Consider the following 22,785-nt stretch of genomic DNA (forward strand, 5'->3'; position numbering starts at 1 on the left):
TTAATGAATAAGTAAGTAACTTATTAACTTCAAGTAACTTCTCTTCCTTTTGTTTATTTAAATGAAGTAGAAATTTTTGGAAGACGTCACCTTCTATATTCTGTATACTGGGCACCGCGGCTATATTCAATTTAAAGAATATAATTTTCATCTCAATCTGTCAGTACTATTCCAGTACCATTTTGTTTCCCTTTTCATTCGAGTAATCAATTTCTCTGATCATATTTCTCTCAACTTTTATCGCGATAAGTGGTCTATAGTGATAATGAGCAAGATCGAGTGTCAAAAACTAGAATTAAGTTTTGTTTTTCATTTCCTAATAAGAATGCATTTTTATTTTTAATTGATAAACGGAATTAGTGAGAAAGAAAATTCCTGAAGTGTTAGATTTATAATAGCAAATTGTATTCAGATAGTGTGACGCAATGGATTTTTTACGTACAACCACAGTAGAAACAGCAGAGAAAATTACACCAACAAAAGTAGTATCATCGATGAGAACAATGAGCACAGAAAATGATACCGCTCACAGAGATTTTGATCCACATATAATTGATGATCAGTCCTCAACATATAACTCCATTCCTTCAAATTCTACGTCTGCATCGTCTACATCATCCACAACGATGTCACCTCAACTGCAATTAGAATTGCTGGATAGCTTAGACGAGTTACCTACGGATTTTTCAATTAAATCGGATGAATTTTCTCCAGCTCCAAGAACTACGCAGCAAATGGATACGATTCAGTTGACCTCCGATACAGAGCAACAGTTACACCAACAGGTGCTCCACCATTTAGGATTAAGCTTAGCTCTAGAAGACACTACTGATTTGGTTTATCCAATATACAATGCAATAATGGCACATGAGAGTGATGAAACTATGAAAATTGGCGAATGTGTAGGTACTGATGTGCAATTTTCGCATGTCTCTTTATCTTCGCCAATTAACGCAAACTTTAGCAATCCTGTCGGCGACGACGATGATAACGATGCTGATAATTTAATAATGCGCTATCTGAGCGGTTCATTGGATACTCCAGCAATATTTCTGCCCGACGTTCAAGTATCATCACCTTCATCTAGTACTTGTCAATCACATAATCAGGAACAAACACAGTCATTGTCTAGAAGTGAATTATGTGAAACAATGTTGTCACCTGCTCAATTCCCGTTGATGTCCCCATTATCCACGTCATCTTTTATATCTCATGATTCATTTGAAGACTCGCAGGTGCCTATGATAATGCACCAGTTCCATCAACAACCACAAGCCATTCAAAATTCATCAATTTTAGCTGCTGAGAGAATAACTGCGTTTTCACCAACAAATGTAGATTTGATGGACCCGGCCACTACAGATACTTTCATGAGCACAAAACCTACAAATAATAAGAACACTGATATTTGCTTAAGATTGGAGTATAAGTTTCAAAACCAGCAACTAGTCCAAGTACAGCCTCCTACCGTGGTAGCAATGAATGTTCTAACGCCAGTACTTGCAACTCCCTTAATGTGTTATGCTCAAATGCCTATATCAACTAGCATGCATGTGAACAGATCGGAAGTGGACAACGCTGATCTCACATTGTTGTCTTCGCCGTCGTCGACATCGATTGCTTCTGATCTTTTAGATCGTCAGCAACATAACCCAACAGATAATAACTTGAAAGAAAGGTAGTTCTGTTTTGAGTTATCGATTTTACAATCTCTAAAGTTGCTTTCTATTAGTTTTTTATCTGCTATATTGTGGAACATATTAATATTTACCTTTTGATCAGTCTTGTTTGTTGCACGATACAGCTTTGCCATAACTAATCTTTATTTAATTTCTGAAAAATTAAAAAAAAAATATATGTCTCACGTATGCACGTATTTAAAATATGTATGAATCTATGCGATTAAAAAAGCACGCTCATTAATAACCAAAACAGAAATATTTATAAATTCTCTTTATTAATTCTGCTAATGGTTTCATTTCATCGACATTGTTTTTGTTTTGTTATTTTCAGTTTGCTTCGTAATTTTATTTCTCATTTCACTCATTCTTTTTTCGTTGTGTTTAAAAAGAACTGCTTTACTCGCTTTATGCTTGTTTGTTGTTGGTGCTTCCCTTGTGGCCGCTGCAAAAATAAGTGCATACTTTATTGACATATTTAAACTTTTGTTCATGTCTACATGTCAATATGTCCATAAATGCCATTTGTTATTTGATTTAAACTATTGATATTTGTTTAGCTGGGACAATTTTTATTGTTTTATGAACTTAAAAAAATTAATATGTTTGAGAAAAGACAACATATACCTAATATTAACCTTCACCTTGGCATTATTTACATTTGTAAAGATTTAGGTTTTCAAATAGCTATACATTTTTGGCGCAATCTAAAACCATTACAGGTCATTGACCAAAATTTGCTTTTTACTCCGTTAATAAAAATAAAATACAAATTTAGCTATTTTTGTGGTTTTTTTATTTGATTTTTTTTTCTCACTTAAATTTAGTACTATTTATATTTGTAAATATTGCTAACTTTTAGGAAATTTATGACTGAATTTAACTTCTATGTTGTAAAGAAATAAATAGCAAGTACATATATATATTATATATAATATATGAGTAAAAATATGTATTGTACATAAATTTTTTCGGGCAATTATTACATTTCATAAGTATTTTCATTTGTTCGACACAAACCGGCTTTTGCATTATTGCAGTTTTCTTGTGGATATTTTACTTTTAGATTCTTCGTGATAGCATTAAAGCAACATTATTTAATTTTTGCATGCCCATGATCGCCTTCAATGGGGAAAACTGCATAAAGTTCTTATTGGTTCATATTGAGTCTAGCATTTTATAGCATCTCGCTCAGGAAATTATGATACCGCTCTAGCTATTCTTGCCTTTGCATCGTACATACAGCATTGTTTTTTTAGATGAAGCTATCAAGCTAGATTACAAAAAAAAAAAGAAAAAAATTTGTTTAGCAATTTCAAACTTGCACTTTATTATTATTATACTAAAATTTAATAAGCTATAAAACGCTTAACAAAAATGTTTCCAGAAATTCTGATTAAAAACCGTGGAATTGGGATGAAAAGTTTGTGGAATTTTTCCAATTTTTTTTATAAAATTGTATTTATATTTATATTATTTAAATTTTATACTAGCTTATGTAGTAAAAAATTGGTGCCAAGGCGAAGGTTATATATGTTATAAATATATATGTATATATATATAAAAGAGCAAAGTGCAGTTTTGTCCCGTCGGATTCCACGTAGACCCCCAGCCGGAGCGGTGCTCACTCCTGGAGCCATCAGTGAAAATGCGAAAACAGTGTTTACCGGGCTCATTTTCTGAGTTTCACCACAGTTTAAACTCTGCCAGCACCACACTGTATCTCTTCTCAAGCACGACTCTGAATGGGTTGGAGTCAAGGGGCATGACGAGGATCGTTGGATCAAAGTCCATGCTTACTCTGTTGCCCAATGCCGGACAGAGGCCGTCCAATTCCCATTGTATTTCAACCTGCAGATGACCTTCAAGGCCTCTCCTTAGATGGAAACATCAAGTGGTGGTAGACTAAACAGAGCATCTAATGCCAGGCCTGAAGTAGTCGGGAAAAGCTCCGACGCAACAGATGGCCACAGTGCGTTGTACTCTCGATAAGGCCCTCCTGACTCCCAATAGAGGGAGTCTACTCATCCAGACCACTGATGCATAGATGATAATAGGTCTTATCATAGCCGTGTAGATTCATAGGATCTTGCTAGGAGAAAGACCCCATGGCAGAAATACACTCGAAGGTTTGACATTGCCTGCCGAGAAATTTGTTTTTTTTTATTTTGAAGCTTTGGGTAATAAAATGAATTATTTTTTTATTAAGGAAGTGTTTGGCGGGTTTTTACATCCTTCCAAGTAGGAGGATGGCAGAGACTGGAGCAGAATTCCACAACCAGGCTACGTCAAAAATAAAACCCTTTGGTGTTCAATTTGTTCTTTTTAATTCACTTTATGTCTATTACTATCATTACATTATGCTCCTTAGTGAGGTATTTAACACATTTTATCTGTGATACGTTCTCCACATTTTCGTTTTTAACAAAATACGTATTTGGTATGTGTAATTGCTCGTATTTGTATATTATTATATTTAATGTATTTCATTTTTAGAACGCAATGTCAAGTGGTCGAAAGTTAATTTTCCTCCTGTCGTTTCTCAGCATTTTTGGACTTAAATTATGGTTGCATTCAAAATTTTCTGTTGCTAATTGATGAAAATTTTTCGAATTTGTACATACCCACATGCATATATACACACACATAAGTCCATATGTATATATGTATGTGTATGCATTGTCATTGCTGTTCCCAAGCGCCTCTATTTCTTGTATTTGTACTATGTCTATGGCTTTCATTGCTGCTTAATAACATAGTTCTAAGTAAGAGCACTTGCCAGATGAAATATTTAAGGAGTACAGACGCCTTGGATGCTGTAAACACCTGCCAAAATTAATATTTTTCACAGTTGTAAATAGCCAACATACTTTCATTTACACAAAAAAATATAAAGGGTTTTCCAATAAGAGATGTTATTCCCGTAAAAGATCAATGATTTCGTTGCTTGTGTGGCACGTAGCGCCGTCTTGCTGAAAATAAACGTTGTCCAGATCAATACCATCCGATTCCGGCCATAAAAAATCGTTAATCATCTTTCTGTAGCGCAATCCATTCACCGTAACTGTTGCTCCAGCTTCATTTTCGAAAAAGTAAGGTCCAATGACTCCGCCCGACCATAAACCGCGCCAAACAGTCACACGTTGAGGATAGAGAGGCTTTTCCACAATAACTCTTGGATTTTCTGAGGCTCAGATTCGACAATTTTGCTTTTTGACGAAGCCACCGACGTGGAAGTGGACCTCATTACTCAAGATGATTTTTCATGCAAATACGGTGTAATGACGTTTGTGGAATGCCTAATTCCAAAGAACGACGAGGAATGGACAAACCTGGGTTTTCTTCAACACTTTCGGCTACAGCAGCAATATTTTCGGCTGTTCTTGAGCGACGTGCGCGGGTTTTATTCTTCACATCACTAACTTGTCCCAACAGCTTGAATTTTTTCATCAATTTCTGTATTGCGGTCCGACAAGGTGCTTCACGATGACCCAAAAATGTTCGAGTTTTACGAACCATCTCTGTCAAATTTTCACCATTTTTATAGAGAATTTGAATAATTTCAATGCGTTGTTTAAGCGTGTATCGTTCCATTTTTATTAATGGTCTAGTTTCTACTTGTCAAATATCAAAAAATGACAGCTTCAAAAGTTATATCTACCGAAATAGTGGACTATTCAAAATAACACCTGTTATAGGAAAACCCTTTACATCAATACAAACGTCTATTGAGTGGGTGGTGTGCGGGGTTAAGGTGATGTCGTTCGTGTGATGCTGTCTTGGTCAAGACTATAAATAGCCAATTAAAATGATGAGCGCATTTACGGAACTTTCTATTTAATTATTTTATCTATACAATTTTTACTATAAAACTCTACACATATTGCAGTAGTAAAATATCTATTTTTAAATTATGACTTCCAAACAAATTGTCTTACGTATGGAGGTGTACTCGTATGTTTGTATGTACACTATTTTATTTAGAGTAACACATAGTAATATATATAGGAAAGAAATTATAAATATGCACCCAAATACAAGACGGGTGGGAATTGGGAAATATTCACCCCAAAATACTCAACGATACAGGGTCTTAAAATTACTTTCTCCGATATATAGTGAATCACAACTTATTTGATGCAGTTTTAAAACAAAAATTTTATTTTCATATTATTGGGTTGGCAACTAATAAGTAATTTTATTATTAAAATTTTTACCATTCAAGAAGTTTTGTAAAGACCGAAACAAGAAGTAATCAGATGGTGCAAGGTCAGGACTATATGGCGGATGTGGCAAAACATCTCAACCAAGCTCCAATAATTTTTGCATTGTCATGATGGAATACGATATTCTTCGATTTGTCAATTCGGGCCGTTTTTCTTCAACTGCATTGTTTAATTTCGTTAGTTGTTCAATGTAGACATCAGAATTGATCGTTCGGTTGGGTGGTAAGAGTTCAAAGTAGACAATTTCTTTGTAATCCCACCAAACTGATAAAAAAGGCTTCTTTTGATGAATATCAGCTTTTCATGTTGTTTGAGTTGGTTGAACTGGCCTGCTCCACGATTTTTTCCGCTTGATATTGTTGTAAACAACCCGTTGCGTTAAATGCGTTTCTTTCAGTTCGCAAGGAACCCATGCATCGAGTTTTTGAACATAGCCAAGTTGTTTTAAGTGATTTTCAATGCATACATGAAGCTTCTCTGCAATCTCACGTGTTGTACTGTGACGATCCGAATTGATTATTGCTTTGATTGGGGCGTCATCAACTTCAACTGGACGACCAGAGCGTTTTTCATCTTTGAGTGAAAAATCACCAGACCGTAATTTGACAAACCAATTTTGACACTGCCGTTCTTTTAAGACTTCGTCACCATAAACAGCACATAACTTTTTATGAGCTTGCGATGCGGTCTTCCCTTTGCGGAAATAAAGAAGCAAAATATGACGAAAATGTTCCTTTTGATTTTCCATTTTTCAACGAACGCCAAACGAAAACTACGCAACCGATCAAAAAACTTTTTTTACTGATTGACAGCTGAATTGCCAAGTATCAAATAACAAAATGTGAGTTTACATTTGTACTAGGTCTGCAAAGCTAAAAATTCAACTGAAGCAATCTATGAGCGAAATCCGCAATTACTTAGTTGACAACCCAATATTATGTATTCATGTTATTAATTTACTTTATTTCCTGCACTGCTTTCAGCTTTAGAAAAAAATATTTTTCAAAATGGTTTAGTGTTTGGTGTATTTAAGACGATTTTCAACCAAAGAAACAACTTTTCGAATTGACTACTTGGCTGTAGTCAGTGTTGATAGATCCGATGCACGCCAGCCAAATGTTGTTCATATTCACGGATGAGAAAATACAGAACGTTGCGCGGTCCGTGAACTGCTAAACCGCTCTAAGAGAATTTGGCATAATCAGCTGTCTTGGCGACGTGATTTAAGAGTTTTTGTTTTCGTGCTGACGAAATACAAGTATGTTGTGTCAATGAACGTTCTTGGTCGTGGTGCGTGTGGAATAATAGCGCTGTACAAAAAAAAAAAAGACCAGCTGCTGATGCACACAGAACATGTTACGATTTTGCAGTTTGCTCTATCAAAGTAATCTTAGGTGCAGCAAAATTACTCTCCGATTTTCGTTTCAATCTGCGTGATCTTTATGAACCAACTACTACAGATCACGTGATCGGCCAACCGTGGAATTGTAATGAATTTGAAAAAAAAAAAAACGAAGCAAGAAAAAACCCAGTCAACCAAAATGAAACAATTTTTATATGCTATTTATTTTAGTAAGGAAAATTCTACGTATTGATTGATTGATATGGTCCTGAGCGTGTTCGTGAGCCAAAAGGTTAACAATTGCATTATGAATTTCTCTTCGGCGATATTTCAGTACAATAATCAAATACGGCCGTAAAAACGTAATTTTTAAGCTTTTCCTTGGGGTTCTATAGAGAGTTCTATTAATTTAGTAATAATCTAGTTTACACCCCGGGTGCCTAAATATTTCAGAAATACTCAATATATCACACTACAGATATCAACAAAAAACCTGAATATATAAATAAAGTATATTTGTAGTAATTTTTTTACGGCGTGAACACCTAACGGACAGTGTCCGGTAAGGATGCCCACCAAATTTGAGAGCTGGGGTTTTGTTAGCCTTAGGAGTTCCCTTGAGCGTCCCCGATCTACCAGTGGCCAGAAGGATCTCGCGACCTTGCACGTTTGCGCAGTAGCCCAGCGCTCGCTGAGTTGACTCCAGGCCCATCTTTCCAGGAGCAGACCACAGGTTCTCAGGGGAACCCCAATTCTCTCATTTCGTGACGAAACCGTCTCCAAAGTTCCCTGTCTAGCCAACTCATCAGCCCAGCAGTTTCACTCTATGCCGCTGTGCCCGGGAACCCAAATGAGCCTGATGATGAAGTATTCGGATGCAATCGAGAGAGAAGCCAGACATTCCCCGACCAATCTCGAGCGCACAAACAGCGAGCCCAAGGCTCTAATTGCCGATTGGCTATCGGAGTAGATATTTAAATGACATCATTCGTCTTGCATTCTCTATAGCCATTAACAAAACTCAAGTGTGCGGATTAATCTAGAAAACCGGTGTTTTTCACAGGGCCAGTTATTTTTAATCAAAAAAATGAATTTGCACTGAAGATGGGAACATAAAGTTTTCTCTATAACAAAGTAGTTCTAAAAGTCTGACGCTGTTGTTGTTGTTGTAGCAGTAATACAAGCCCCGTCAGTGTAGGGTATATACTTTTCACTAGACAGGTTTAGTTTACTGGGGCGGCAGCCCTTGGTAGGGAAAACCCGAGTTATTCCGGTAACGTAGAACAGGCTGCCATGGGAAGTCTGACGCTCTTCAACTATGGTATACCGGTGACACCTGTGGCCGATAAATGTTTTGGAATTTTCCTTGGAGATTGCATTTAAGAAAAACCGCCTAACACTCGGATAATTTTAGTGTTTGGAATTTTGGAGATTTTTAGAGATTTAGCTATAGCGATTGATGGAATCCATATGTAGGAGAACTTCTTTTTTAAATAGCGTTCCAACTGCTTCAGTGAAATACACACAAAAAAATTTTTCCCATATTACTATCTGTCGTTGCATAATTATAAGCGCACAATATTCTTACTATACAGTGCATATAAAAATATTTTCCCTAAAAAATAATAAAAAATATAAGTAAGATTATTGTGCGTTTATAATTATGCAACAACGTGTAGTAGTATGGGAAAAATTATTTCGGAAAAAAATTCACATAAAAAACAGCAAAAACAACATCATTTGTATTAGGCAAGAAGATAGTAGACAAATAAACTGTTGTAAAAGTATAAACGCACTTTGGGCATTCTTTTAAAACATTTTTTATTTGCTCTCTATTGTTGTTGTTGTTGTTTTAGCAGAAACTTTGCTCTATCAGTGTAGTGTAATCACCGGTCGTCTTCGTTTAGCTCATCTAACGGTAGGCTCAGGAAACTTGCTGTTCCAGAACGTAGTTGTGCCAAGGTTGCGTGGGAAGTTTGAGCTCTTCGAGTGCAATGGGTGGTGGTTGGACTCTGATGACGGCATTCGGGGGTCGGGAGCTTAAGAAGGTGGCAAGGGTCACCCGATCAATGTCGTTTATTGTCTGTCTGCACCACACTGTCCGGTCCAGTAGCTGTTGGTCTGTTTTGTCCTGGAACTTGTCCGCGTAATTAAGGTGGTGCCTCCTGACATGCCAGGCTCAAGCTGGTGTCTGCATGGATGGGACCTGCGGTAACACCCTAGCAGGAACTGCTTGCTGAGCAGTTTATTATGCTCCTTCACAGATATCATATGGGCCTCATCATAAAAATGTTGTATTGGGGACATCAGAAGACATCCTGTCGCAGTCCTTATGGCAGTGTGAGGCAGGTCTGTAGCTTCTCGCACTGCGACTCCCTGGTTCCAGGCGACCATACAGGCGCAGCATAGTTTAGAACCAGCCAGCCTATTGCCTTGAAAGTTGATAGCAATATTTCTTTGTCTTTGCCCCAAGTGCTGCCGGCAAGCGATTTCATGACCTTGTTGCGGTTCTGTACTTTAGTGGCAATAGCGGTTGTGTGCGCTGAAGAAGCAGAGCAAACTGTCGAAGGTAACTGCCAATATTCTGGGGTTGTTTGTGTGGTATTTCTATTATTTTCAATAACTCAAATATCCGGTTCAAATAACTTTTGTAGTACTTGCGCGCCAAGGGAGTCCCACGAACTCTTCCTTTGTAGAGTACTGCTTATTTTCTCCATAAGTTGCTCTAACCAATACACCCCACACGTTCTCCATGTAATTGAAATCTGGAGAAATTAATGGTTAATCTAGAAAGGGGATACATTGTACTGCAAACTAATTCAAAGTGCGGTGAGATGAATGAAAGGCCTTGCTTGGTCTTGCTGGAAAACAAGGTTATCCCCGCACATTGAGAAATGGCAGTAATTTATCTGAAAGTAATACTCTTCGAAATCCATGCGTGTTGATGGAAAGTGGATATTAGTCTTTCCAACGGTACATACAGTTCGCCACACCATCAGAGATCCACCGCCAAAATTTCTTTTTGGAAAAATATCTTACCATACTAAATCCATCTGACCCATCTAAGTTAAATTTATTTTTATCAGAAAAGATAACCTTAAAAAAAATTGGTAAAATTTGGAACACTTATACATTTTTGAAAAGCTTTTTTATTTATTTTAAACTGTCAGATTCCAAAACGATTCATATTTTAACGAGCGAAGGTTTTCCGTCTCGTTTTGAGGTCAGCGGTAAGTTTTTGAGGTGGCTTCATTTTAGAGAGCTCAATGCTCCCCGAACGCTTAAAGTAGCCGGAATAACTATCGCACTTCACGAGTGTTTAAAATTTGTTTTCATCCACGCTGATTATTTGTAGTTCCGTAATTTTCTTTTTTTTTTAATTTCGCACTCTACAATCACGGGTTTGTCACGTACAAACACTGGTACTTCCCATATGTTGCAATTGTCTAGATAATATAAATAAATCGCTTTTACACTGCCCTTTTACGCTTATTAAATTTATTTGTGTGTTGTAGCCTATCTCCATTGCACTTTAACTCCAGTTTACGCTTAAATACCGAGTATTATTCAAATACCAGAAGCCCCATGATCTCACTTCCAGAACGATGTCAATTCAACTTGCGAACTTGCCAGAGGCTGAACAATATAAACAAAAGATGTGCTATTATTAACTTAGGTTTGTGTGGTAGAAGTTTTGTACAAATAAAATAAGATTTTCCAATTTTGTGGTAAATATTGGGCATGGGAATAAGTTTCCGTTCTTTCTTAGCCAAAGTTACGAATTATTTAAACAATTAAATAGTAAATGATATTATGTGAAGTATGTGACATTGGAAGCTACAACTTTACTCCATCTTTGGGACAGCATACGGATTCCTCTGACGAAAAATTCGAGTTTTTTTTGACTTGAGCCATTCATTGGGCCAGTTTGCGATGCTCGCGTACGAAGTGAACTGCTCTCCAATAAGGGCTGACTGCATTGATCGGAACAGATGGTAATCCAAAGGTGCAATGTCTGGGGAATACGGCGGATGGGGCAAGATTTCCCGATTCAGTCCCTCCAAGTATTTCGGGACCGATTTAGCAACATGTGGCCTGACCTTGTCATACAGCAAAATCAGTTCGTCATGTCTACCGTCAGTTTTTCATGACTTCCCGCAAATGTTTTTTTTTTTTTCGGGACTTATGTAGACATTTTCGACGCCAGATAAAAAAAGGATCTTTACGCTTCTAACGAATGTCAACTACTACGATCGAGACCTCACATATACACCTTCAAATCACCATCATATTACTAGAGCAAACTCACAAAATAGTATCAGCATCGACGCCTCGTTTACGAGAGCGGAAACTTATGCCTATACCCAATATTATGCAGAGTGTCTGGTGGCAGAATTAGGATTTCAAAGCTATATTCAAAAAGAATTTCTAATGACAAAAGTTTATTGGAATATCTATTACAAAGAAGACAATTGCAGATTTTATTTTATTTTTTAACTATTTCCTCTAAATGTTCACGGTTACGTCGGATACACTCCGTGTCACCATATACTTTACTTTTTACGCCATAGGGGTAAGATTGGACGACCTACCATAGGTGGCCAGGATGTGTCACCAAAACGGCTTATCAGTTTGTTAGGGGATAAATCATGCAGTATCTGGGTGTTTGCGGCGTGGCGTCATCTTGCTGAAACCATGCGCCGATACGAAACACTGTCCGCAGAAATTGCTTCACCTCAACGATTTTCAAAAAATAGGGTCCAAACGCCACGGAACATGTCCGGAACCTTCGCACCCAAGAACGAATCAAATCTTCACTTGAGGCGTCACGTAAACTTCGAATATTATAACGTGTTTGTATTGTATGTTTCGAGATTGCGAATACATTCACCGGACTACTGCGACATCGTGTCGAAATAACTCGCATTAATAACGAATAACTCTTTTCTGATCATACGCTCAGCGGTTAAGGAGAAACTTTAAATATAAAACCTAATTCTGCCACCGGACACCCTGTTTTTTCAGTACTAAACGAAGTTAATATTCCCATTATTTAGAAAAAAACGAATGCTAAACATCAAACCCAAAACCCAAATATTAACCTTGTGATACGTTTCACACAGAAATACAGATGGTTCTGTTGTCAGCAAACCTATATGCAAACAAAAATCAGCTGTTTAAGTTAACTCCATTATTAAGTTAAAGTGCTAATGCTTGATACTTCCGAAACATAACAGATCTATTAGCTGCAGTTGAGTTTTTGGTGGAAATAGACTATAACACTTTTTTAAAGTCATGAAATTATTGAATAAGCGAAATTTTTTTTTGGAACAAACATATTAATTTCCGTACGCAAATATGTGTAGAAATGCTGTGTTTATTTACGCATTTTGAGTCTTATTAAAAATTAATATCAATAGCAAAATTAGCAACTATTTTTTTGTGCATTTGGAAACACACGTACATATATACATGTAATGTTGACCAAAACTTAAGTATCTTTTTAGTGCACGTTTTCATATACAACTATGTACGTACATACTTAAGTAGTAATTTTTTTAAGGAATTCCCTTTACATAATTATATAATGCACTATGCTTTTTATCAGTATATATGTATTTGTTATTAACCATTGGGAAAATATTTAAAACCACAAAACTAAAGCGCTGAAATTCTGTTGAAAAAATGTGATACGTTACGGGAATTATTTAGCAGTAGGTACTCTGGGCGCTATTGAAGAAGTAAAAACATGTTAATATAAAATATTTATTTCTCTGAAAATAAATATATTTAATTATCTAAATTTCTGCTGGCAAGTAATTTCTTAACCTCAGAAGCTAGCAGAGGTTGGTAAAAATAACAATGCCACAAGAAGGCGAAAGCTGCGTTCCCACGACAGTCGGTTCTACGTAACCGGAACGACCCGCTACTAAGGACTGCCAACTCAGCAGCATTCCCGTATATGTATGGGAAATTTTTATGCTGCTACAACAATAACAACGTCAGCAAATTAGCAAAAGATTGGTTTAAATAGAGAAAGTAAATGTATATATACATGGACATATTTGAAAAGCAGTTTCTTGACCATTTTTATATTTTATGATATATACATTTTTTGCTTAACTCATTTTGTTTAAATGTTTTGTTCAAATGCTTAATCCTGAAATGTATACGTCAAGATTTTCCTTTTTCGTTATTTAATATTAAATTTCAAAAAACTATAATATTATCTAGGCGGGTTAAATATGAGACTGATTGAAAAAAGTAAATGCGTACTGAAAAAGAATATCATTGCTGCTTGTCGCACTTGAGATCATTACACTGTGGTATTAATTAGGAAAAAAAAAATAATTAGAAAAGTGAAGAAACAAACTGAAAGATTTCATGTATGTAATGTCATTGTTTTAATATTTGAATATAAGAACAGTGACTGGAAATACAAGTCATCCATGTATACGAAGTTGGAAAAAAAAGTAATTGAAAAGAAAATATCCAAGGCGAATCTATTAAAGGTGGTGTTGGTAAATCCACTGATTTGTTTTTTTTTTCTTTCGCTGTGTCCATGTGGCTGTCAGCCCAGAATGAATCAAGGCGAATTAATTTTTTGTTTTCCACATTTTCAATACTTTGCTTTGACAATCAAACGTACAAAATATTGTTGTTGGTCTGGTGCTACCACCTCTAATGAAGGCGCCTTAAAAATATCCAATCAATAAAAAATCAGACCGATTTCAATGATTTTGAAGAAAGCTTGCACATCTCCTGCACGTTCTATAGGAAGACTACTACTACAACAACAATTACAACAGAAAAGAAATTAGATCCTAAATATTGCAAGGGGGAGACAGTATAGTCTTTTGCTTCCCTGATCAATGGAGAGGGAATTATGGGTCAACGAATATGAAGTTGTCATATCAAAATATGTGATATTGCCCGACGCACTGGTGCAGAACGACGATAGCGATGTCGACGAAAGGCATTTCCAAAACGGCGTAAAAACTGCCTTCAGAGTAAGATTATAGAAGCTCTTTATCCTTTCGCAAAACCAAAGAAGAACGCGTGATATTATTAACAACTTTCTATGTTTAAGAGATCTGTAACTGTTAATTTCAGTTGATTTTTAGTTGCCATGTTGCTGTTGTTGTAACAACATAGTACATATTCCCCACACATTTGTGGACTGCTATTGAAGTGATAGTCCTTGGTGGGATTTAATTACAGGTTGTTCTGGTAACGCAGACCTGACTGTGTTGGTTATTTGCTATAAAAGGTGTGCTTTAGTTTTGTTCATTAAATTTTCTTTTATTTTATATTTCTTGATCCTAATTTCTAATTTATGAAGTTCTGAAATCCGCCAACTTTGGTTTGGTCACAATAAAAGAGTAAAATGAAAAAAGTACATTTACAAAATGTACGAGTACTTAAGTTTTGGCCAATACTGTATATATATTACTTAGATATGAACATTAATTTATTTTTCTGTAATTTAGCAAGCAATATTATTCAAACGAAATGCGCCTTTTTACTTGTGCCGGCTCACTTTTAATTGAATTGTGTCACATGTTTCCTGAGAATAAATGAAATAATTGCTAAATACTTATTAAATGTTGTATAAATTGTTTCTGCTGACTTTCAATGTAAAATACAACTTAGAGGCTTTTTGTTAAAAATAAATTTACAGCCGCCGAATTCGCTTTCCTTACTGACAGATCCGCTGCAGCTTTCAAGAATATTAAAACAAACGAAACTAGGCAACGATATGTTTGCAATAAAAAAAAATACTTACACTACTTTGGATTAAAATATTCGATATTCTTGTTTTTCGTAACCTACATATGTTATTTCGAATTGCGGTGGTTTTTAGTTACGTGGAAGTAAATAATCAACCCGATGAACTTTCATTATGTATACGCCCCGGTGCCTTGCACAAACAGAAAGGAGAGCCAACTCATGCGACAGTTACTACTTTCGAGGTATACAATTCAAATATCCCACATTTTCTTTTTCCATTAACGAAATATTTTAATACATACCATAATTTATTAAAAAAAAAATATGTTCTAGTTCAAGCTAACAGCAATTAAATACCTTAAGAGATTCAGTTATGAAAAGCGCGTTTGTAGCACAGCAAAACCTTAATGATTTTTTTATTTGTAATATTTACCGTCTTTTTCATCAGAATAGCCGCTCTTTAATAATGATGCCATTTATATTTAACAACAATACTCCCTGTCTCTTCTGCTAGTAACTCAATGCGATTATGAAGTATGCTTATATGATACTATCGATTTTAATAAGATTTTATTTGCAATTTACTTTATACAATTTTATATTGTATGCTTTGCATGTTTGCTATATCTGTGGCAGCGATAAGCAGGGGATATATATATCCATTCAGCTGTGAAGCTGTGAACTCCCTGCCTCCGCTGCAGCAGATGATCAATTTATTACAGATCGCAATTGCGTGTACTCAAATTTGTTTTTCTTTTGTTTTACATTCTTTTATTTTGGCTTGAATAGAACTCGGACGATGCGCTTGGTCGTTATAATTGTAACTATGAAAACTGCAACCGCAGCTACAGCACTATTGGAAATCTACGTACGCATCTAAAGACACACAAAGGTGAGCTGCGAACCATTTTCGTTCAAAAGTTTAAATACTTATGAATGAATATACATATGTATGTACTTTATTAGATTACAAAGAAATAATTGTTTATAATTTTCAAAAGTATTAATTTTGTTGAAACAATCAGAAACTTTACATTGTATGATTATTGCGATTTTAAATAGCTCATATAAATTTGTAGATATTGTATTTTTGTGTAAATTTTTGTAAATGTAAATGTTTGAATACCTACAGGTGAATATCGCTTCAAATGCACTGAAGATAGCTGTGGCAAAGCTTTTCTTACGTCTTACAGCTTAAAGATTCATATTCGGGTGCATACCAAAGTGAAACCTTATGAATGCGAAGTAACGGGATGTGAAAAGGCTTTTAATACGCGCTACAGGTATGTTTCAACTTAAATTTGAAAAAGTAAATATTTATATTTTTACATGGAATTTAAAAGTGTTTTATCAGTACTAAAAAGATCCCATTTACTCTATGGGGAGGAGTATCAGATTTTCAATTAGTAAATCTGATTAATAATGAAAATACATAGTATAGCAGAGCCCAATCGTTGCAGTTAGGCGCTTTAGACGATAACCAAGATTTTTCCCCGCGAAATTCGATACAATGTAGACTGAGATATACCTAATTAATTTCGGCTGCTGCATTATTTTCGGCGCTTCGACTGGTGCGTTATCTCACTGGCACTGGCACTTGCTATAACACGTGCAGCCACTTTAGTGGGACGATTAATGCTAAATTGGAGAAAACACTTTCCTCGCATGAATAAAGCTTTGAAATTGCTAGATAATAAAATAATTCAAGATATTTAAATGCAATACTGTTATGCCCTTACTTATGACCCCGTTCTAATAGATATAATTCTATATATATATATATAATTGGCGCGTACACCCTATTTGTGGCGGCGTCTTGATGTCGTTTCACAAATGGGGGGACCTACAGTTTCAAGCCGACTCCGAACGGCAGATATTTTTTATGAGGAGCTTTTTCATGGCAGAAATACACTTGGATAAACACCATTGCCTGCCGAGGGGCGACCGCTATTATCAAAAAATTTTTTCTTAATTTTGGTCTTTCACCAAGATTCGAACATACGTTCTCACTGAATTCCGAGTGGTAGTCACGCACCAACCCATTCGGCTACAGCGGCAATCGATTCACAAATGTATAATTTTCCCGAGTAGATAACAACTTTATAACTTACACTCATATCTTATAATATTAAATATATTAATATATTATTAATTATTACTATTTTGACTAATATCTACCAAATATTCCATCTTATACAGATTGCAAGCCCATTTGAGGTTACATAACGGTGAAACATTCAATTGTGAGATATGTCAAAAGTGCTTTACCACTTTGAGCGATCTGAAAAAGCATATGCGCACCCATACGCAAGAGCGGCCATATAAATGTCCTGAAGATACTTGTGGCAAAGCTTTTACAGCTTCGCATCATCTTAAAACGCACATTCGCACACACACCGGCGAACGACCATATCCATGTGAGGAGACTAGTTGTCAGAAGTCTTTCAGCACTTCCCATAGCTTAAAATCCCACAAGAAAACACACCAGAAACAACGCAATAGGCGTCAAAGTAATCCGCTCAACAATAAAGAACGCCGCTTAAAGATAAAAAAAGAGCGTAAGCCGTCGTTGTTAATAGAGAATGGCGAAGGAAAAAAAGTTATCAAAGTGGAAAGTGATAGCAGCGGCTACAATGAGGAACACACATCGAACGGTGAGGACGAAAGAGAAGAAAACTCATGTATAGGAAGTGTGACTGGTGATGGCAGCCTACCATCGCTTAACACTGACAGTTTCATCAAGTCGGAGGCAGTTGAATATAACACCGCCAATTTATTTGCTGTGCAAATGCCAGAAGTGAAGCACACAATTCTACCTACTCTAGCGCCCAAACTTGAGTCATTATCTCTTCCAGAAACGTCGCAAGCGCTGCAATTAGCAATCGCCGCCGAAGAGGAAATACCTGCGCCTTGGATGAACGCAGGTGTTCTAATTTCGAAACCAATTATACCGATGGCGCCAGTAACCAACGCATGTGTAGCACTACCCACTGAAGTGCCAAGCTTTGTGGATTTACAACAAAGCTACGGCAATTATGGCAAAGCAGAAGTTGCAATTATGAGCAATACTGAATCAATATTAAACACTGGCATGCCAACCTTACCCGAATCTAGCGATCCCTGCGATTATTTGGGTATCAGTGATCATTGCACATACAAAACAGCGGTTGAAGATTTATCGAACACACCCACAAACCAAATGCAAACGATGCCAGAGACACACATGGATATCGAATTTAATAATATTGCAACAACGGTGGGAGCAATAGGAGTAGGGGAGGCGATTGCCGTAGATCAGTCGATAGATATGATGCCAACACAGGAGAGTATTGAAGAACTTTTGAAGGATGATATGCAATATAATAATGACGCAGAAGATATGGAAACTGAATCGCTACTGAATGAAATATTGATGACTATCGATAACAATACACGTCTGCTGCAGGAGACATTACAACAGGCAAAGGAAGTGCCGGAAGACGCAATGGGTCTAATTGAAGTTGATTTGAGAAGCGACAAACCAACCTTAAAGCAAATAACTGCAGATGCTGGCATATGTGGTTGCACTAATTGCAAATGCGACCAAACACAAGATTGCCAAGGTGGTTGCACTAATGAGACGCCTTGTGGCAAAAAAGGAAATGGTACACATAAATGCTGCCAACACCATCATAAACATCAGCAACGCTCGCAAAACGTCCCAACTCAAAAATTGGAAATGGACACAAATGCAAAACCAAAAAATGTATATCGTGGTAATGATTGCTGTAGCAATAAAAAAGAGCGCTCCGCAACGAAACGTGAAGCAGACATCAATCAAAATATTGAAGATGTAGCCTTACTGTTACAGAACTTAGCTGCCATGGGCGACGGTACTAGAAGCAGTTGTTGCGGTGGCGGTAAAAACACTGCGGGAGGTTGCGGTGCATCTAATAAGGTCAAATCAACTAGTCAAATAAGTTCAGCAGACGTTAATGTCAGTAGTTGTTGCGCTAATAAATCGGCCGCAGTTCCTAAAGCGCCTACGGCCACAAACGCCGCCACAAGTGCACCACCACCAAAATCACTTAAAAGTGCTTCTTGCACATGCAAGAGTCCGGCTGAAGGTGTTGCTAATGGCTGCTGCGTTATCATTTGCACCAAAACTCTGCAAGCTTTGCGTCGCGTATTGACCCGAAAAAATCTTAACTTGATGGTGTGCCCGCAAAGCCAGAACTGCACTTCTACAATGACAAATAAATAAATGCATTATTACCAAATTACTTAATATACGATAAATGGGCTAAACATTTTTCAAAGATTTAACAACCTACGCAAGTCTGAAAAATATTTGTTTTTTAATCAAAATTATCTGGATTAACCGCTTCATTATAACTTTAATACTGTTTAACCAAGTATGCATATTTTTACAAAACGTAAGTAAATAAAAAATACAAAAATTAAATTTAATTCCTAAAATTAAAAAAAATAATTGACTCAACTTTGTTAAGCCACAAAACTAAAATTTCAATTAGTAATTATTTTTTAAACTAATCGCCTTTACAAAATAAATTTATCGATCTACACATCCGCCATTTTCCCTGGGAGTTACCCATTTCACCCTTAATCGAAGTGAGTACTCCGTAGTATTCGAAAACAATATTGTTTTAATATTAGTTTGGGGAAAAAATGCATTATTTTTGCGTAAAAATTTTGGGCAAATAGTTTAAAATTGGTCGATCTTTAGCTCCTGGGCGATGCTACGACTATTAATATGCCGATTATCTGCGATTATTTCTATGATTTTAATATTTTGTTTAACATCAAAAATGCCTGAACGGAATCGATGAAACCAAAATTGCTGTTACAGTATCAGCACCATAAACACCATTCACAATTTCAGCGACCTGGCTAGCATTTTCGCCTCGAATTTTCTCTTTGTTGACTTCCATTGTTAAGGGGGGGGGGGTAAGGGATAAACGCTAAAAAAAACCCTTTTTTCATGAATTTATTGTAGCGAAACGGTTCAAGTCAGTTTATTAAAAGTTGTTGCATATTACAATATAAAGTAAAATTTCAAGAATATTTGATCAAATTTTCATGTAAAAATATTGCAAAATGAGTGAATGAGAGCACATTTACGTAGACGTCTTTTCAAAAATACATTTTGCAGTAGTCAGCATATCTCAGCGTAGAATCATCTGAAATCAAAAAAATCGAATAATTTAGTTAAAGTATGAGTTAAACTTCCCCCCAACGTTTATTTTGACGATTTATTTTCATTTTCAGCCATTTGGTAGTCGTTTGAAGTAAAAAGTGATTTTTGACGAAAAAATGCCGCCATTTTGTAGGTGTAAAACCACCTTAATATAAAAAAAAATGGCGAAAAAAAACGTTGGGGGGAGGTTTTTTATATGTAAAATATGTGTGCAAAATTTCAAAAGGATCGGTTGAGTAGTTTTCAAATGCCAATGACTACGCACTTTAAAAAAAAGGTTCGAGAAAACCGCAGGTATACGTTTGTAACGGACTACGCGCGCAACTGTTGCGTCTCGGCAGATGTTTGAGGCGGCTCGGCTTTATGCTCTATAACTTAAAAAGTTTTGCTCGGATTGACTTAAAATTTTAACACGGTATTTTTGAAATGTTTTACTACAATAACATGCAAAAAAAAAATCCATTTTTATCCCTTAACACCCTGTAACTTACAACTGAATGGAACGAACAAACAACAGCAATTAAATTTTTTAGTGTGAAATGCCACCTTGACAACGAGCAGAAACTTTAAATTATTTCATCAATACCCTACGAGATATCAATCACTACAGCCATCTATAGAGAAAATAAATAAAAATTCTTTTTCCCCAAACTAATATTTGAAATTCTTTGCTAATTTTAGGATTTTGTATTTGAATTCATTCAGTTTTATTCTCACTTTCATATATTTTACATAATAAATACAATATAAAACCATTTTATTTAACAATGCATACCAGCTTCAATAGGATCAAAATACTCGTATTTTGCACATGACTGGTCATAATTGTGGAAGTAGTTAATTCAAAACGTGCCATAAATTGCAACCGCACTCTTTAAATACAATGTAAGCATGTATATCTGTTTGTACATATACGTATACAAATATCATTAATTTATATTTAAGTCTAAATTAAATATTAAAGAAATGGCTAACAAGTACATTTTTAAATTGTGGTTTAAATGAAAAAGGAATATCAAGAAATTATTTATCCGCTATCTTATTGCCATCTATCATTTGGGATTGTAATTTCCAACCTAACGGCACAAACTTTGTAATATACAATATGCGTAATTGGTATAAATGTATCTCATAAACCAAAGTTCTTTAATTATTTTTTTTTTATTTTAAGGTTAGTCAACCAAAGTGCCTGTATTATGTATTAATATATTTAATAATGGATTAATTTGTATTTTTTTAAACTGTTTGCTTTTAATAAAAACAAAAATTATGCAATTTCAATAAAATTTTGCTTGAATATACAACTGTACGAAATAATAGTAGGTGAGATATGATTATAATTTATGTTTGTATTTTATTTATTAATTCTCCAGCTAATTCGTCAAATCATCATTCGAATAAATACAAATTTTGCCGACATATCCCGCTCAGTGACATATATTCCATTCATATTCTCCAATATATATACCCTATAAACCGAGCTCAGTAAGGCAGCCCCAGATGAATATTTTAGCACTCCTGTTTCAATGTGCTGAAAACTGTACTAAGTAGAGAAAAAGCGGTTGTTCAAACATAAAGCCTTTAAGCAAAAAATTACTATGCTTATTTCAGTATACCCTTGTTGTTGTTGTAGCAGTTCATCAACCCCTACCTGTGCGGTGTAGTCACCGATCGTCATCGCCTAACTCATCTAACTTCTAGAGATGTGTTAGGTGAGTGGGATTAAGAGGGAATAATATAGTTAGCGTATCGTGCAGGGTATCTTCAAATGCCGGACATATATTGAGTATGTCAGAATCGATTCCGGACAGGAGTTTAACCTGCTACAATATCCAAAACGTAATTGGGGAAAAATTACGCGGGCCTCTGAAGATTGTCGTCGGGTGGTGGTTGGATTCCGGTGACGGCATTCGGGAGTTTAGGAAGTGGTAAGAGACTCCTGAGACTCGTTTAATGTGTGTTTGTACACCGCCCGATCCAGTAGTTGTAGTCGTGTTTGATCCTGGATCTCGTCAGTATAGTCTGAGAAAACCGTAAAATTGTCTGCTGTTTTTCGACTGTCATATCTATTTTCTTTCATTTTCTATAATTTTTAACTGATTTTAAAAAGTAAGAGCAAACACCTATAAATAGTTGTGTTCGATCAAAAAAATTAGCCATCACCAACCATCAGTACAAATTAAGAACGTAATGCGAAAATATTCTCCCAAAAAGAACAAAAGAAAACAAGTTAACGAACGGAAAATTTGCTATCACTTCAAAAAACTGGTACATACATATCAGCTGAATTTGTTTGCGAATTTTTGTTTTATCAAGAAAAAAAAAACGATAAATATACTTTATATACTCACGCTTTTTGTTGTAAAATTTTCCATTTCATCATTTCTGACTATACTAAACTGCAAATTTCAAACCGGCGCAAAAGCAGAAATGCTCAAAAAATATATTTGTTTATTTACAAAAAGTTTTATCATATGTTTTCAGATTATATGTCTCAGTGCTGGCTAAAACTTCTTCAGCACAAAATGATAGTGAATTGCATCGAACTGTCACTTTGCTCTCTCAATTTTTAAGTGATGGATAATTTTTTGCTGTTAACGAACAGGTACT

The 22,785-nt window shown here is 35.7% G+C and overlaps 1 protein-coding gene and 1 long non-coding RNA gene across 3 annotated transcripts; one reads left to right on the top strand and one right to left on the bottom strand.

Annotated features, from left to right (window-relative positions):
* Nucleotides 1-425: 425 nt before the first annotated feature.
* Nucleotides 426-19,909, top strand: LOC129240886 (uncharacterized). 2 transcript variants are annotated; one of them, XM_054876950.1, is made up of 6 exons: nucleotides 838-906; nucleotides 965-1,678; nucleotides 15,112-15,220; nucleotides 15,768-15,870; nucleotides 16,111-16,261; nucleotides 17,178-19,909. In XM_054876950.1, the coding sequence occupies exons 1-6, from the start codon at nucleotides 899-901 to the stop codon at nucleotides 19,219-19,221; spliced, it is 3,129 nt and encodes a 1,042-aa protein (XP_054732925.1). In that variant the 5' UTR covers nucleotides 838-898; the 3' UTR covers nucleotides 19,222-19,909. The 2 variants fall into 2 exon arrangements, with proteins under 2 accessions (XP_054732924.1, XP_054732925.1); XM_054876949.1 differs by having other exon boundaries at nucleotides 426-1,678.
* On the bottom strand, nucleotides 975-2,114 carry LOC129240887 (uncharacterized). The gene is made up of 4 exons (XR_008582106.1): nucleotides 1,772-2,114; nucleotides 1,469-1,712; nucleotides 1,162-1,401; nucleotides 975-1,083 (listed from the first exon to the last, which is right to left on the bottom strand). It is a non-coding gene; the product is annotated as an uncharacterized LOC129240887 (long non-coding RNA).
* Nucleotides 19,910-22,785: the final 2,876 nt, after the last annotated feature.

The sequence above is a fragment of the Anastrepha obliqua genome, chromosome 3, assembly GCF_027943255.1.
Source record: "Anastrepha obliqua isolate idAnaObli1 chromosome 3, idAnaObli1_1.0, whole genome shotgun sequence".
Classification (NCBI taxonomy): domain Eukaryota; kingdom Metazoa; phylum Arthropoda; class Insecta; order Diptera; family Tephritidae; genus Anastrepha; species Anastrepha obliqua.

Excerpts from the sequence above, each read along its gene's own strand:
- LOC129240886 (XM_054876949.1), top strand. The coding sequence starts at position 426 with ATGGATTTTTTACGTACAACCACAGTAGAAACAGCAGAGAAAATTACA. Across the intron at positions 1,679-15,111 it reads GATAATAACTTGAAAGAAAG|TTACGTGGAAGTAAATAATC; the intron begins GTAGTTCTGTTT and ends GGTGGTTTTTAG. Across the intron at positions 16,262-17,177 it reads GCTTTTAATACGCGCTACAG|ATTGCAAGCCCATTTGAGGT; the intron begins GTATGTTTCAAC and ends CATCTTATACAG.